The 16,815-nt window shown below is 41.4% G+C and overlaps 1 protein-coding gene across 1 annotated transcript; it reads right to left on the bottom strand.

Annotated features, from left to right (window-relative positions):
- Positions 1 to 1,248: 1,248 nt before the first annotated feature.
- LOC138286473 (C-C motif chemokine 5-like) lies at positions 1,249 to 9,975 on the bottom strand. Its single transcript, XM_069226767.1, has 3 exons — positions 9,651 to 9,975; positions 8,812 to 8,914; positions 1,249 to 2,643 (listed from the first exon to the last, which is right to left on the bottom strand). The coding sequence occupies exons 1-3, from the start codon at positions 9,721 to 9,723 to the stop codon at positions 2,529 to 2,531; spliced, it is 291 nt and encodes a 96-aa protein (XP_069082868.1). The 5' UTR covers positions 9,724 to 9,975; the 3' UTR covers positions 1,249 to 2,528.
- Positions 9,976 to 16,815: the final 6,840 nt, after the last annotated feature.

Raw genomic sequence — 16,815 nt, 5'->3', positions numbered from 1 at the left:
ATAAAAAATGTTGACACTAGTGCAGCAAAGTGCAAAGAGGCCTATTGACCTCAATGGGTGTATCCATTTAACGCCTGCTTTGGGCAGGTGTTAAAATTGACACCAAAAATGGTGCAGTGAAATCTTGTAGATTTCACTGCACCATTTTTGCGGGCCTCCTAACGACAGAATGCCCCCCTTGCATACATTATGCCTGGTGAAGGCATAATGTAGCGCAAGGGGAGGCAAAATGGCGCAATTAACGCATTGCACCACTTTGTAAATCTGGTGTGTCGGAAATTGCCTTGTTGAGCCACTTTAGTGAAGAAAAAAAATGATGCTAATGTGGCGTAAGGTGGCACTAGAGCCTTGTAAATCTGTCCCTGTGTTCGGATGGAGGGTGCCCCTATTTATGCTCTTCCCCAGACCAGGAGGTGTTTCAAAGGGTTTATGAAATGATTGGGTTAAAAGGAAATCAGATGATCAGTCTTTCTCATGTAACCAATTCTTTGCTGCAAGTCAAATGACTAGCTATAACTATGAATAAAACTCAGAAACATCTGGCTGCAAGTCTATGACTTGTGCAGTATACATTTTGTAAGTATGACTTCTTTAGTGACTACTTTAAAGAACATAGGGAGAAGATGTGGCCTTTCGGCTAGAGCTGTGCTGAGGTGGGAACTTGGGAACCAGGTTCATATTCTGATCCCAGCACAACGTCCTGAGATTCGGTGCAAATCACTTAATCTACCTAAAAAGAACGAAATGTGTAACATATTAGGGTGTGTGGCAATACTTTTAAAGAACAACTGCACAATAAAGAGTTATACATAGGTACAAAAATAAACTTTTCAAAATGTGCTTCTGCTGCAGTGCAAGCTAGCACCACAAATCACGTGCTGTTCATTGTGCAGCAAAGAAAGTAGAACAAATACAACAAACACAACTCTCACACCCTTTTTAATCAGTAAACAAAATGAGAGCCAAGCGAAAAATATGGTTGCCATCAGTCTGGATAAAGCAGGCAACACCAGGTTCCCTGTGCAAAGACACCTGCTTGCCAAAGATGTCAAAACCCTACAAAAAGAATAAACTCCACAGCTTGATTTTTGAGCAGTTGAGTACAAACCTTGATTTAGTGAAACACATGATATTCACTGAATATATAGTTTAAATAAACTTGGAAGATGCACACATATTTTCTACATGGGTCACTCTGGGATACTTTGTATATATTTTGAAGAGACAGCGAAGGTTAATGAGCCAAAGTTAGATTTACTATTTCAAGTTTATTAAGATAAACATGTATTTATTGAATATATGGCTCCAAAGTGAGGGATACAAGATAGATTCAGTTGTTGACTGCAGTGATTCACATATACTAGATGTAGAAAAGGTATTGTAGAAAAAAAACTGAGGTGAATATGCCTATGATATTTGATTAACAATGCAAGCGTCCTGGTTGCTGTCAGTAGTAGAAGGGTCGAGTAGCGAAACAAAAAGTTAGTACGATTGGCAAATGGGTTGAGCTTGTAATGCAAAAAACCTTGCATCGCCTATAGAGCGAGATTCCTAATGTCGTTGGTAAGTACTGTAAACCCAATCCAAGATTACATCTTTTACACTGTCTGCCAGAGAAACCACACTCATCATAGGTAAGCGGCCCATTCCTGATGCTCATCATAGGTAAGTAGCCCATGCCTGATTCTCATCATAGGTTAGGCGGCCCATATCTGATGCTCATCACAGGTAAGTGGCCCATACCTGATGCTCATCATAGATAAGCGGCCCATACTTGATGCTCATCATAGGTAAGTGGCCCATGCCTGATGCTCATCATAGGTAGGCGGCCCATATCTGATGCTCATCATAGGTAAGTGGCCCATACCTGATGCTCATCATAGATAAGCGGCCCATACTTGATGCTCATCATAGGTAAGTGGCCCATGCCTGATGCTCATCATAGGTAGGTGGCCCATACCTGATGCTCATCATAGGTAAGTGGCCCATGCCTGATGCTCATCATAGGTAGGCGGCCCATATCTGATGCTCATCATAGGTAAGTGGCCCATACCTGATGCTCATCATAGATAAACGGCCCATACCTGGTGCTCATAGGTAAGCGGCCCATACTTGATGCTCATCATAGATAAGCAGTCCATACCTGATGCTCATCATAGATAAGCGGCCCATACCTGATGCTCATAGGTAACCAGCCCATACCTGTTCACAGTTAGGAAGGGGTTTCCCTTTCCTAATTGCAAATCAGTTGATAACTTACTGAACTCTCAGTTGGGGTGAAAAATTAATCACAAAGGGGAAGGTTTCCCAACGTGACTGGTGGCAGGTGACCTCAGGAGGGGCAGCAGTGGTCTAAAGGACCATTGCTGCTTCCCCCAGGTTTTCCCACACTGGAAACCTTTCTTAAAAAAGGACATTATTATGTCCATGAAAGTGAAAAAGATTGATCTAAATGTTTCTCTTTCTGGCAGGAAATGATGTCATTGATTGGGCTCTGATTTCATGATACTGTACAACCGAATGTGCTCTCAGGCAGAGGTGGCCGGTGCGGGGTTGAACCTCCGTTCCAGGTACTGGATGTAGTCTTGGACCCAGGTGCTCTTTGGGTCAGCGCAGACCAGCCGGCGTCTTCCGGTGATGAATCTGCGTTGGAGGAAATTGAAGAATTGTAAGAATTGTGAACAGTAAAGCAGAATGTGCCAACATACCATAGCATCAAGGGACTGAGAATACTACATTAGCATTAACAGAATTACACCATATAGCCTTACTCTTTATTAATTTAAGGTTTTCTGTAGAGCTGACCACGTCATTGTCAACGTCACAGTGCTGAAGACAATGCATAAAAGACACTTCGATATGTAAAAGTGTATAATATATATGCAAACGTTTTTACAAGATTCACACAATCACGAATGCCGTAAGAGTAAAATGACTTGTTTGCCTAACTTCAGTTTCTTCTTCAGTAGACTAAGGCTGCTGGTTTGTCCCTAAATGTGTAAAGTTAAACTTATGCCTAGAGAAGTGGTGTTGGCTTAATGTTTGTGCAGAAAACTGTTCTTCTAAGTGCTGGGACAGAGGGAATCTGCTCTTCCGGATTCTGGAGCAGCTTCATTGAAGGACTGGCAGACAGTTTTTATAAATTTAATTTTGGCATCTTTAGAGTCAGCTCTTTTTTATCCCTTTGATTTCATTTCAGTCTTTATTTAGAAATTTTAATTTCTAAATAGGTAATGTCAGAGATTTCTGATGCAGGTGATCCAAGCAACTCGCAGAATTCATCAACTACAATTGCGGCTCCTCCATAAGGGCAGAGGAGCGTCACCCCCACCAGTAGCGGCAGTTGCAAACTTTTTCCCCAAAAACGATCATACACTGTGTTTATGATTGTTTTTTGGGAAAAGGGGTGGGGCTAAGGGGGTAATGAGCAAAGACTTCCCTCTCAGAGTGCATGTGGGTTTGGCCGGCCGTCTTGGGCCGGCCAAACACACATGCGCACAAGGCTCTCTCCAGACCATCAACACAGTTGCTGGGCTGGAAAGTGCTTGCACAGGCTCCCAGTCAGCCTGGGAGCCCCTGTGGTGGGTGTTCCCAGCCAATCCTAATGCTGCTCTAAGCAGAGTCAGGATTGGCGCAGGGCAGGCTGGGAGCCTGTGCCTGCCTGCAGCGAGATGGGAAGAGGCGGAGGAGTGGCGCAGGAGTGGAGGTAAGCTTTTAAAAAAAGATTTATTATTTTTAATTTAATTTAGCTCAACTCCCCCCTGCGCGTGCCACCCCTCCCCTTTTAATTAGCGCAAGCCACGACTGATCATCTAACTATCAGGATCTACGTTAGTGATTCTAGCACAAGTGGGGCAGGTTTTGTCTTTTGCGTTTTTATGTCTGGCTCGATAACACAGCCCCCTGCATAAGGTAGTGTTGCCAATTCTTTATAACTTACAGAGTAGGCTTTGGCTGTATCCATTACTCTCTCATCGTGTGCTATTGGCTGCTTGGTGTATCACTTTCCCTTCCAGGAAGGGCTCCATTTGAATGAATTAGGGATTATTTTAGATCTGACAGGTACACTCAGCCATCACATTGTTTGTCATGTTCACAGCGGGCATAGCTTTTGGGGGGGAAGGGGAAGGGTGTTTTGAGGGTGTTACACCCCCTCTAGTATATGTATTTTCTGATAGTTGTGTACCTGTGTATTCAGTTGGGTAGTGTGAGAGGTTAGTTGGATTTCAGCAGGAATGTTTACACACACAGACAAAACACACACACACTCTCACTCTCTGCTTTGAAAGGCCTAAAAAATATTGGAAATTTTACCATATATTGTGCTTCTTCTCTTAGTACTCCTACCAATCCGCATTCAACTCCCTTTCCTCTGCCCCTCTCATGCACCCCGCGTGTGGTATAATGTATTTAAACATTATATGCCAGTCTGATTGTCGGAAAATCTGACGCTCATCACCCCACCCCATCATACTGACCAAGCTCTGCCCCTGCATATTCAGTTAATCTCTTGTATGCATTCCATCTAGAAAGCAATGCTCCTTTGCCACTTTCTACCCCAGCATTGAGGGGCTTAAATGTAATGCGCAGCAAAGCATGCAAACAGCATTTGTAAATGCGTATTTTACATACATTGACACATCAAAGCCAGACCTATTGGCTTTCTTAGTGGTTGTTTAGACGAGTACTGTCTCTGGAGGATAAACCCGTCTGGTAATGCTGAAGTTTACAACAATGTACCAACGTTTCCCTACTAGGAAGCTGCTTGGTGGAGCCACATTTTGGTGCAGTCTCACAGCAGCTCTGCAGCAACCGTTCACGAGCCTGAATAAGATCGACCAACTACTCTTTCAACAGTCTTTATAAGTTTTTGAGTTCGTGTATTTTTAACAGCAAGACACTCCTCAAACTCTGTTGTTCGGAGGTGGGTGACAAACATAGTTACTTTTACTTTGGACATATACTTTGACATGGATGTGGGGATGAGCCCTTCCTCACGGGACAGAAACATTGTAAACAAGCACTTGGAAAGACAATGGGTCTGTTTAATGTTAGTACATTAGAGTGAGAAAAACATAAGGGAGCGAGCAGGAGAGGACAGAGAGGGCTAAAGTTTATGAAGTTCAATGAAAACACTCGAGCAGAGGCGGGAGGATATACCCAAACAGCCAACAGCATTAGATGAGACATGAATAGTCCAAGGCGCTGAGCCAAGACATAATTGAGAACGTCTCAAGAGAATGGTTAAAAGAGACTGTTCAAGGGAAAAAAGTGGTTCTCAAAGGCCGCACTCAAAACTCACTCTGTCCATTGTAAGCAATAGGTCTTCCCCACCTAAAAAGTGATTACAGTCAACCCATATTTTAAGTACTGAACTGCAAACAAACAGTGATGTTATAGATTTTTTAATCAAAGGCACAAACAACTTTTATATTTTGCTGTAGTTAAATATAGGTGAGGAGAATTTTCTTAGTTGACAAACAACAAATGGATTAGATTGCTGGTACCTGCCAAGTTAGAATGGACAGTTTACTTTGTCAGGATGACATCATTTGAATGAAAGGAGCAAGGTTATGGCACTAAGATAATGACTAACATTATAGTGCGTAGGATCAAAAGAACTTTACCCAGATTGCACATACGTGCCAACATTTCAAATCTAATGAAGCAGGACTTCTCCCCCCTTTCTCTCAGGATCGAAGGCTAAATGTGAGTGGGCTTCATTGGCACAAATGAGCAGTATCAGATTTTTTGTGATTTGCATTGAACTTATTTCAAGCTCTGGATCTGGAACACTTGCATCATGGGTCTTGTAGCTTTGCATTGTGTTTAAAGTATGCATTTATCATTCCTACCAGGAAGATATTGTTAGCTAAATTTGATTAAATGTGCCAACACTACTTGGTCCTCATGGCAGAACCATCCTTGAGGAGATGGAAGGGGTTACAGACGTGAAGAAACACCACGTATAGGAAAATTGTGGCATTGCTGAGACATCCATTGAGAGTATGCGAGTGTGAGGGCAACAGACAGATAAAGAGCAGTCTACACAATAGAAAGAAAGGAGAGAATTCTAGGGAGGAGACTGGGTTTTTTAAAGGCTTATGGTTCATAAACTCTGCACAGCCAGATTTGCTATATGCTGGAAACTAAAATTAGTAAAGCAAAAACATTAAATTGGAAGTGTAGGAAAGTACCCTCTTTTTGGCATGGTTACCAACACTTTTTGCATGCTGTCAGTTAATTTTGACTGTATTCACTGGGATCCTGCTAACCAGGACCCCAGAGACTGTGCTCTCTCCCTCTCAATTTGGTTGCTTGTGACTTCACACACTCCGCATTTAGCATACTGGTGCCCCCATATAAGTCCCTAGTATATGGTACCAAGGTACTCAGGTGCGGAACGGACAGGCAAGGCAGGTGCTGGATTTCAAGTGATGAGGCCTCACATCATTGTTGACACTAGTTTTGATCCTCAACCACTTATTTTTTGTTCTGTGGTATTTTTAACGAGTCACATAAATGATATTTTTATTGGTAATTAGCATTCATATAGCACACAATCTATTGCAGTGTGTGACCCAAGCGATGGCTCTGATATCACAGGACTCAGATTGCATGTGTTACCTGAGCGATAGCTCTGCTACTTTAGACATGAGCCTGTGAGAGGTGCAACTGTCTGAGGCATGAACTTGTACCTTCTGTGTAGGTCTGCTGTGTATAGCTTTGACCTATATGATCTACGTAACTTGAGGGGTGACAGTGCTTAAAATCAAACCATACACCTACTTTCAAAGACCTCCGTGTTGTGTTAGCCTTGAGCCTGTAAGATTCGTAAAGCGAGAGATACAGCACTGCTGTCTCAAAGTAAATGGCTGTAAGATCTATGCAGCTTGAGAGATTGAATTATATCTCTGCTGTTTGCAGCCTGAGATTGTAGCTTTTCTGTTTTAGTATTCCATCAAAGCTTTGTTTTTTTGAGGGGAGGGTTTGGAGAGTGGAGGGTGGGTCACAAGACTCTCAACAACTGTGTAGTTGTTGGGCCTGATTTAGAGTTTGGCAGAGGGGTTACTGTATAACAAACGTGACAGATATCCCGTCCGCCGTATTACAAGTTCCATAGGCTATCGTGGAATTGTGATATGGCGATGGGATATCCAAACCACGTTTGTGACTGAGGCCCTCATTACGAGGCTGGCGGTTGGACTGCCGCAGACAGGGTGGTCTGACTGCCTCATTATGACTCTGGCTGATCAGCACGGTCATACCGTCGACATCGCCAGTCTGCAGCCAGCCTGCAGCCTGGGGGTCCGGGGGTTGTCATCCGCCAGGGCAGCGCTGCAAGCAGTGCTGCCCTGGGGATTAGGAGTCCCCATCCGCCAGCCATGGAAAGGCTGGCGGAATGGGGTGTCGGGGGGCCCCTGGGGGCCCATGCACTGCCCATGCTCTCGGCATGGGCCCCCATGCACAGCCCCATTGCGCATTTCACTGCCTTAATTACGGGCAGTGAAAAGTGCAACGGGTGCTCCTGCACCCGACGCACCTCAACATTGCCGCCGGCTCGATTACGAGCCAGCTTCAGTGTTGTGGTAAGTTTTCCGCTGGGCCAGCGGGCGGAAATGCTGTTTACGTCCTCTGGCCCAGTGGAAAATTCCTAATAGGACGGCAATCATACCGCCAGCACTGGGGGTATGATGGCGCCCGCAGCTGCCGAAGTCATAATGAAGGCCTGAGTAACCACTTCCCCAAACTCTAAACCAGGCCCGTAGTTTCAGAAATTACTTTGAAACAATCGACATTTTTTCCTTTAACTGCAGCCATGCTTTTCAGAATGACGAGCTCCTTAAAGAACTGTCCAATCCTAGCAATCCAATTGGAATATGAGGTTGGTTTGTGAATAATTAGCCTGTAACTCGCTCTGCCACAGATCAACAGAAGTGCAATATAGGCCATCCATGAGTCAAATGAAGCAATACAATTGCCCACTTTGATGCTGATCAGTCCGAAGTATAAAATGCTGGGTTGCCCTTCCCTGCATTCAAAACAATGACACACAGCACAGCAAGAACGACCGGAGTGTGGGTGGGAGACTAATGAAGTTTTATTTCAGGTTGCGATACTGTGCACCTTTCCATATAATGGTATGCTCCGATCAGCCGGATAACACATGCATATACCATGGGTGTCCATAGGAAGGGGCGCAGCCACGGAAGATGAGACAAGTGGTCCTTGCGATGTATATGGTTTGCCGAATAATTGAAACATGGTGATAGTGTGGTTATCGTCGTTAATGTGTCATAGATGCAATGTAACAAGATTAATATTCAGCCACTTTTATGCTCTCATGAAGATATATAAATATGTAACTTGAATTGAACAACTAATAAAGATATTTTTTTTTAAACTATGAAACATCAATACCTGCAGCATTAATCTACTGAGAAATTTTACTGCATAATGTAATTTGCCTGTAAACATGAAAATTGCCCTTTTCCTGCACAATTATCCTGTACTTATCCTGCAGATCTCTCCCCCCCCCACTCATCTCCATCCCCTCCTTCGCCATGTTCTCCATTCATCCCAAGTCTTTGGAAATTTCTCTTGGAAATCAAGTTTTGAGTAGAGATTTTGAGAGGATTGAGAAGAAAGAAAAGTTTGAAAAGACTTGTGAAGCGCCCGATTCTCTACTAGAAGTGAGTGGATGATCATAAACCACTAAACTGCTAACCAGAAAGTAAAGACCATGAAGGACAACTCCTATGCTATGAGGAACACCGTACAGAAATGGGAGAAGCGAGAAGCTGTACTTACACAACAGCTGGCAGGGGGCACTCCTTGCTGGTTAAGTAGTACTCCTGGACGTGCCTCTGCGGGATCTTCCGGGGGGCGTAGGAGTGGCAGCAGATCGGGGGATCTGCACCAATGGAAGAAGACAAAAACCAAGCGGAAGAGAACTGGTCAATATTTTGCCCAATACCACAAGATTAGATAACGTGAGGGCCCACTTCATCCCAAACCGTACCATACTCGGAGGGTTTACCACCCCTACCTGGTTTTTATGAAGTTGGATGTGCAAACGCCCCCTTGTGTTCCCTTTTCCCTTACTCCATAACCACAGGCAACTACGCCAAACTGGATACTGAGGCATGTTATTCAGAAGACCACACTAAAGGTTTCTTTCCTAACACATCTTAACACTCACTCTAAAATACCTAAACACATTTAAGGGACCCATCTTCATAGCTCTGTGGTGGTCACAAAAATGATGTTCGTCTGACTCATTCAGACATTATCGTTATGAGGATCCCCTGAGTCCAAACACAGAGACACACAAGTGTGGTTTACACACGTGCACACTTGCAAAAGATACACACATGCGCACACGAGCACTCACGTTCTAGCCTCCAGTAAATTGCAGCTTTATCGATAATGAGGTTTCAGTATGGCAATGGTCTCAGTCTGTGCTGCAGAGGTACAGAGGTGCACCCTGGGTCTTTGAGAATAAAATCGGCATCTAGGCGCCTGCCAAACAGGGACTAATCCACTTCCCTCCATTGGGGAAGGCCTGGTAGGCTGTCTGGTGTGCAGAGACAGTCACCATGAGCCATGAGGAGGAACCTATGGTGTAGAATGAAATAATCAGGACTCACCAGTGTCAGCCAGGATCTCAGTGCAGAAGAGAGCCAGGAGGAGAACAGAGACAGCAGCCAGGGAGATCTTCATGTCAGCTTTAGGTCTGGGACTGAGCTCTGAGCAGAACCGGGTCAGTGTGTGAGCTGTGGCTGAATGAACTACCTTTCGACCTGAGAAGGAAGGTTTTAGGAAGGAAACAGAGCTGATGTGATGGTGGGAGCCCTGCAGAGTGGAGAGACAGACCAATCAGGCAGCTTGAGAAATCCAAGGGGGTTGTGAGGTTCATCTCAGTGCAGCATCTCTTTCTTAGTCTGCATACTGCAAGAGGAGCTACAGAAGGGCAGGCAGTGATGAGTCAATGCACGTTTTTGGGAACGTTTCTATTTCCCTTTTCTCAAGATGAAGAAGTGCAGACATGGCACTTTCATGACTCTAAATATACTTTAAGAAGGAACCACACAAGTAGGGGTGGGAGGTGAAAGCGGCTAGTTCCTTCCCCAAGCCCTGGGACAGCTATTTCTCATCCGGGTATTCTCTCGCCATTGAACCTTCTGTCCTGGCAATTATACCCCCACTTCCACTTTTAGTTGAGTTTGCTTTGGTCGTTTTGAGGTAGCATTACTTGGAATACATTACTTTCCGGTCGTTGTTTGACCAAATAATACATGTTGGGTTTCCGGGTGTTGTAAGGAACTGTCTAAAGTTAGTGATAACAATACTAATACAGATAGGAAATAATACTATTTCTGATGACGATAATAATAATAATAATAATAATAATAATAATAATAATAATAATAATAATAATAATAATAATTATAAACATAATTATAATAATAAGAATAACGACAGCCTCCTTATATATATTTCACCACCTTCAGAAGGGTATTCATTCCTCTAATCAAATATGTGCTAAGTCAGTAATTCTCAGTACTGATTTTATAGTATAAACCATTGCTTATTATCTGATTGGTCTGTGGCTAAGAGGCTAAGTCTGCCCCTTTTCTTGCTTGCTGCATGTAGGCTCTGTCTGAATGGGCTTATTTGTGTGTGTTGTGTAAGGATAGACTGTTTTATATAATATGGTTGAAGTGGCATAATGGAGAAAAATAAAGATGGACTGAAATCCAGCCCGAGCGATGCCAGTGACTAAGACTCTTTTTAGCAACAACAACACTGCCAATTGTGAATCAGCCTTTACATCGCGGCTCAAAACTTGTTGTACATTTGCAAAGCGGTCCGAACCACGAATGCATCTTTACAATGCATTCCTTTACCACGCAAGTTGTTATGATGACTTGCCTTAAGGAAAGCATTGTTGGACTGATGTTGGACTTTAAGTGCAACACTTTCCCTACTGTTGCACAAACTGGAGTTATGCTATTCCAAATCCAACGATTTCCCTATGGCAAGTTGTTGTAACAAGTTGTGTGGTAAAGGAATGCGTTAAAAAGATGCATTCATGGTTCGGATCTCATTGTGAATGCGTGATAAATGCCTGCGTGGTTCTGACATACAACCCTGCCAATTATCCTGAATTACATTTCAGTCTATTGGTTTTCACCCACTATGCTACTTTAGACAAAGGCCAACATTATGCAAATCAAAGTGCCCGGTGAAGAGTTATTTCAAGGGGCAGCCCCAGCCAGAGATGGCCCGGGAGCAGCCCTAGGAGGTTCCCCCAAGAGAGGGACATTTTGGGATTTACTTGGGTATTATTCCACTTGCAGGAGAGTGGCTGCTCTGGTCTGATGAATGAATATCTGCAGCCGATCAGGGACAGCAAGTAAGTTTGGCACATCATCTGGCCAAGGGAGAGGAAATACTTGTAGGAACACTGTGCTGTGTAGTGCCCAAGGGGGTGAATTGTCTATTCTTCTCAACAAGAAGGACCCTCACAGTGCTCCCTGTAGTATGGGTTCAGTTGTGTTTATATTTAGCTCAATCTGGCTGTAGGCCTCTATCTCTGCACCTGTAGACGTGAATGGGTGGTTGATTGTCCCTACAAACCTATGAGGAGGGAAAGGGCTAGAAGAGCATCAGGGATCTATCACTAGTTTATCAATCATGAGTATGTGTTGTATTCTCTGAGTGAGTGGCAGTGTATTTGCGTGGTTGCTATGCTTGTCAGGAACATAGCATTTTCTATTTATGTAGAAGAAGTATAGCCTCTATTAAGGGCACATAGGATTAATAACATTTCTCTTGCTAAACTCAGCAGCAAAAAACAAAAATCCTGCATGACTACATTTCCCAGGGTTCCCATAAAATGTGGTAAAAGAACATTGTATTTTTTGCCACATTCTTTTTTTACTCTCTTTTTCACTTACATTGTTACTACTTTCTTTCTCTATGACTCCATCAATCAACCTTTGCCTTAGTTTTACTCTTCATCTTTTATTCACCTCGGTTCTTCTTCTTTCCCCCTTACACCTTTATCACTCACTACCTCTGCCATTCACTTGTTTTTTCTATCACTCTCTTGATTTCTTTAATGAAGAAGGGAGAGGAAACAGAAAAAGATGCATGTGGAAAGAAAACTAGGAGATGAGGCGACATTGATGGGCCATTGGTTTTCTAAGTCTAAGTGTGATGCCTCCCTCCTCAAAGAGGTTCTTTTGTGTTTGAATTCGTCTGGATTATGAAAACCTGGTGCCCAACTGCTAATCTTTGTAGTCCTGCACAAGTCGGGCCATTGCTCCTGTGCTGTGTTCAGTCAATGGAACAAGCATCTATTTGGACACTTTGCTACCTTGTGGGTCCAGAGAAGGCTCCGAGAGTACCTAGTATATATTGTTCTCATCTAGACTCGCAGTTACTAATTGTAGCATTAGAGGACCTGCAGTCTTGATCTGCATAACTAGCATCAATGAGCCCACACTAACATCTTGAAACGGTTTGTAAAATAAAAACTTTTGTAAAATAAGGGAAGGCTGAGACTGGAGTATGGCATCCCTAATGATATTCTGTAACTTGACAACATCCCAAATGGCTGGTGCTGCTGAAAGATAGAAGGGCAACAGCAGAGTCAATTAACATTCTTTGCACATGTACAGGGCTATGAGAAGCCATTCATTTCTCAATTACAGATCCCCATATAGGACACCTCCTCAAATGCATGGCATACTGCAAAATGAATATGACACATTTAGGAATGAATGTAATATGTGTCAAAATAAATATGATACCTGGCAGAATGAATCTGACTTGTACCAGAACGAATATGCAAAACATGGCAGAGTGAATATGCTACTTAGTGATTGATTTGATTAACACACACTGAATTGAAAAAGAGATACACTGTAATATATATCAAATACACTGAAATTAATATGTCCCTCACTGTAAACAATATAGAATGCACTGAAATGAATACAATATGAATCAAAAAGAAAGGGTCACTTCTTGAAATTAAAGACATATGTCAAGAGGAATATTACATGAGTTGAAATTAATATGGCAGATTGAAATGAACATCAGTTACAGCAGTTAATATATCACATTCAGAAAATAATATATTGTACACTGAAAAAAATATAAAATATCTTAAAATGGACATTACACATGGTGAAATGACTAGAAATTGTGTTGAAATGAATATCACCAAGATTGGAATGACTATGAGATACACAGAAATTGATATGAGATGGTGTAACATGAATATGACTTGTGTTGAAATCAATGTTAGCCCCATTGAAATGAATTTGACATGCCTTAAAATGAATATTCCCAATACTGAAATTCTCATGACGTTCGTCAAAATGAGTAAGACATCCACTGAAATTATTATGATACATATTGAAATGAATACAACATAGATTAAAATGGTTATGATGCATGGTAAACTTCATATGACAAGTGTTAATATGATTCTGATATCCGTTGAAACAAATATAACATTGATTGAAAGGTATATGACACATGTTAAGATGAATATGACATAAACTAATATGAATATGAGCTCCATTGAAATTAATTTGATATGAATTTGAAATGAATATGAGTAACATTGAAATTAACATGAAATTTATCAAAATAAATACGCCTTGCATTGAAAGTCATATGATACACATTGGAATGAATATTATTTGTGTTGAAATAGTTATGACTTTTGTAAAGTTAATATACAAAGTTTTAATATGACTGCAGCATCCATTGAAAGGAATATGACACATACTAAGCTGTGAATGAAATGTGTTGAAATAAATATGAGACTTATTGAAATTAATTCAACATGTGTTAAAATGGATAAGCTAAGTGCAAAAATTACGACACTTATAAAAATGAATATGGCATGCTCTGAATGAATATGATATATATCGCAATGAATATGACATGTATTGAAATAATATATGTTGACAGGTAAATGTAAATGACCCATGCTAAAATTAATATGTCAAGTGTTAATGTGAAAATGTCATTAATTGAAATGAATATGATATTCATTGAAAGAGATATGCCACATGTTATAATGAATATGAACCACTTTTAAATGACTATGACACTTCTGAAATGAAAATGGCCACAGAAAATTAATATGGCATTCATTAAAAAGCATTATACATTTTAAAATGAATATGAAGTTATGTGAGATACGTTTGCAGGCATTGCAGTGAATAAAGCACATAATGAAATGAACATGAGCCATGTTTAAATGAATATGACACATTTAAATGAAAATGACATGCATTGACATTATGTTGATTTAGTTTAAAATTAATATTAGATATTGAAATTAATATCACATATCCTGAAACAATATGATATGGACTAAAATGAATGAACTAAAAAGGAATATAACAAATATTTAACTGAATATAACAAAGGAAACATCCTTTACCATGCATCCCTTACCACACATAGTTTTACTACGCAGGTAAGTACCAAACAGGTAAGTATTCCTACCTTTACTACAGAGTACTTTACTACGCAGATAAGTATTTTTATAAATAACATATTTCTGGGTGCAGTTAAAGGTAAAGAGGGGTAAGGGTGATTTTAGCCTTTAAGGGTGGCTAGAGGTAAAGGGAGGCAAGTGTAATTTTAGGATTTAGAGTGACTGCACAGGTGTACAGTGGAGTGGCATATACGGGTCTGGCATATATTGGAGTGGGGTAGAGTGGAAAACAATACAGTGAAGTGGCGTAGATTACAGTGGTAAACACTAGAATAGCATTGAGTTGAGTGGTGTAGAATCGAATAGTGTACACTGGAGTGGCGTACAGTGGAACATCATAATGTGGAGTGATGTACAGTGGGGGCGTGACCAGTGGCATAGATTGGAGCAGTGTAGTGGCTTTAAATGAAGTGCTTAAAGTGTAATAGTGTAGGGTGGAGTGGTGTAGAGTGGAATAGCGTATAGTGGAGTGGCGTAGTATAAAATGGCATGAAGTGGAGTGCCATACAGTGGAGTGGCATAGGTGGGAATAGTGTACACTGGAGGGGTATACAGTGGAACATCATAAAGTGGAGTGGTGTACAGTGGAGTGGCGCACAGTCGTATGGAGTGGAGTGATGTATGCATGTAGTTGTACTATAGCAGGAATGTAGATTATGGTTTGCAGAGTGATGCAAAACAGTGAATTATGCTGCTTTACATTTCTACAGATTTACCAAGAAACACAGGGCCATGGGTGGTGGTTTTGCATTGCTTTGTGCATTTGACTTAAGTATTGCATTGCCGATGTGACACCATGCGTGATGCAAGGGTAATGCAATACAATACTACAGGTGGTCTTAATTTATATATTGTGCCCTGGTATTCCAATGTGGCAGCATATGAATGGCTAATGGCTGTCTTTACAAAATGAAAATGTAGCCATATTGTTTAAATAGAGTTTGGCTATACTCTAGGTAAGGGACCTAGATATAGGTAAATAGAAGGTTTCTTTTTGTTGTTCGCTACCTAGTACCACTTTATTAAAGTGGAAATGGATAGGGATTTTTTAAATATATTTTTACATATTTGTAAAACAAGTTTAAGGAGTACCATGCTAATAACCAGCAAGTTTGTTTTTCTTTTAAAAAATGTTTGTTATTTAAAAAAAAAAAATTAAGTAGCACAGTAATGTCTAGGTATTACTCCAGTACTGCATAGACTTTTTAAAATAATTAAATATGTTCAAATTTGTAAATATACTGTAGTACTCTATGTTTTTGAAATATGGCTATTACTGCGTTTTTTCTCCCAATATTTGGGAATGAAGTTGGGTGAGGGTTAAGGAGGGAAGTGTGATCAATGAAGGGTGACAAGTAAGTCATGAGAAAAATGGAAATTGTAGATTGGGATGAGTGATAACGAATGAAGAATAAGAACACATGCATGGGGCGTGAGGGATTAGATTGTCCTAAAATAGAGAGGGTGGTGTACTTTTAAGGACATCATAGTTTGTCAATCTCACACATCACACAAAGCAAAATGAAGAGTTGAACCGCAAGAGATATAGAATCTGTAATTAGGGGTATAAGGTGAGGGAAATTAGGAGACTGTGAGGGACGAAGAATGAGCAATGAGGTGGAAGAGATAAATTATGACTACCTAGGGTTGGGAGAATGGAGGTGAGACATGGAAGACAGGTTATGAGGAATAAGAGTGGCAGATGAGGCCAGAGGAGTGAGGAGTGATGCATGACAGATAAGGTTTAATAGATGAGGGCTGAAGAATGATGGGCAATGATTAAGGGATGAGGAGTGAGAAATGAGGATGACTTTAAAGGGATTAGGTACTGCACATTTGAAGGATGACAAGTGAAGAATGATGGATGAGAAGTGAGAGATGAGAAGTAAAGAAGAAGAGATGAAATGTGAGGGCTGTGGACTGGAGATACATTGGTGAGGCTTCAGTGAGGGTAGAAGAATGAGGGAACATTGAGGCATGATAAATGGGAAAAATTGAGTGAATATTGAGAACGGTGTCATAAGGAGGGAGTTAGAAGGATATCCTAAAATGGTCAGGGTGGTGGACATTTTAAGAAAACATAATTTGTCCAGTGTCGCTGTTAAAGAGAGGATGAGTGAGTAGGGATGGGTCAGGGCTGTAGAGTAAGGAGTCGGGTCAAGAGTGTGATGAAGAGTGAGGGAACTGGGTGAGTTAGGGAGACATTAGGAGAAAGGAATAAGGGGTGAGGACTGAGTCATGAGGACTGAGGGAGAAGGAGAAGGTGAGTGAGGGATGAGGTAAAA

Source organism: Pleurodeles waltl, chromosome 3_2 (genome assembly GCF_031143425.1).
Source record: "Pleurodeles waltl isolate 20211129_DDA chromosome 3_2, aPleWal1.hap1.20221129, whole genome shotgun sequence".
NCBI classification, from domain to species: domain Eukaryota; kingdom Metazoa; phylum Chordata; class Amphibia; order Caudata; family Salamandridae; genus Pleurodeles; species Pleurodeles waltl.
Note: the sequence above shows the minus strand (reverse complement) of the source record. Positions and strands in the feature narration are given on the sequence as shown.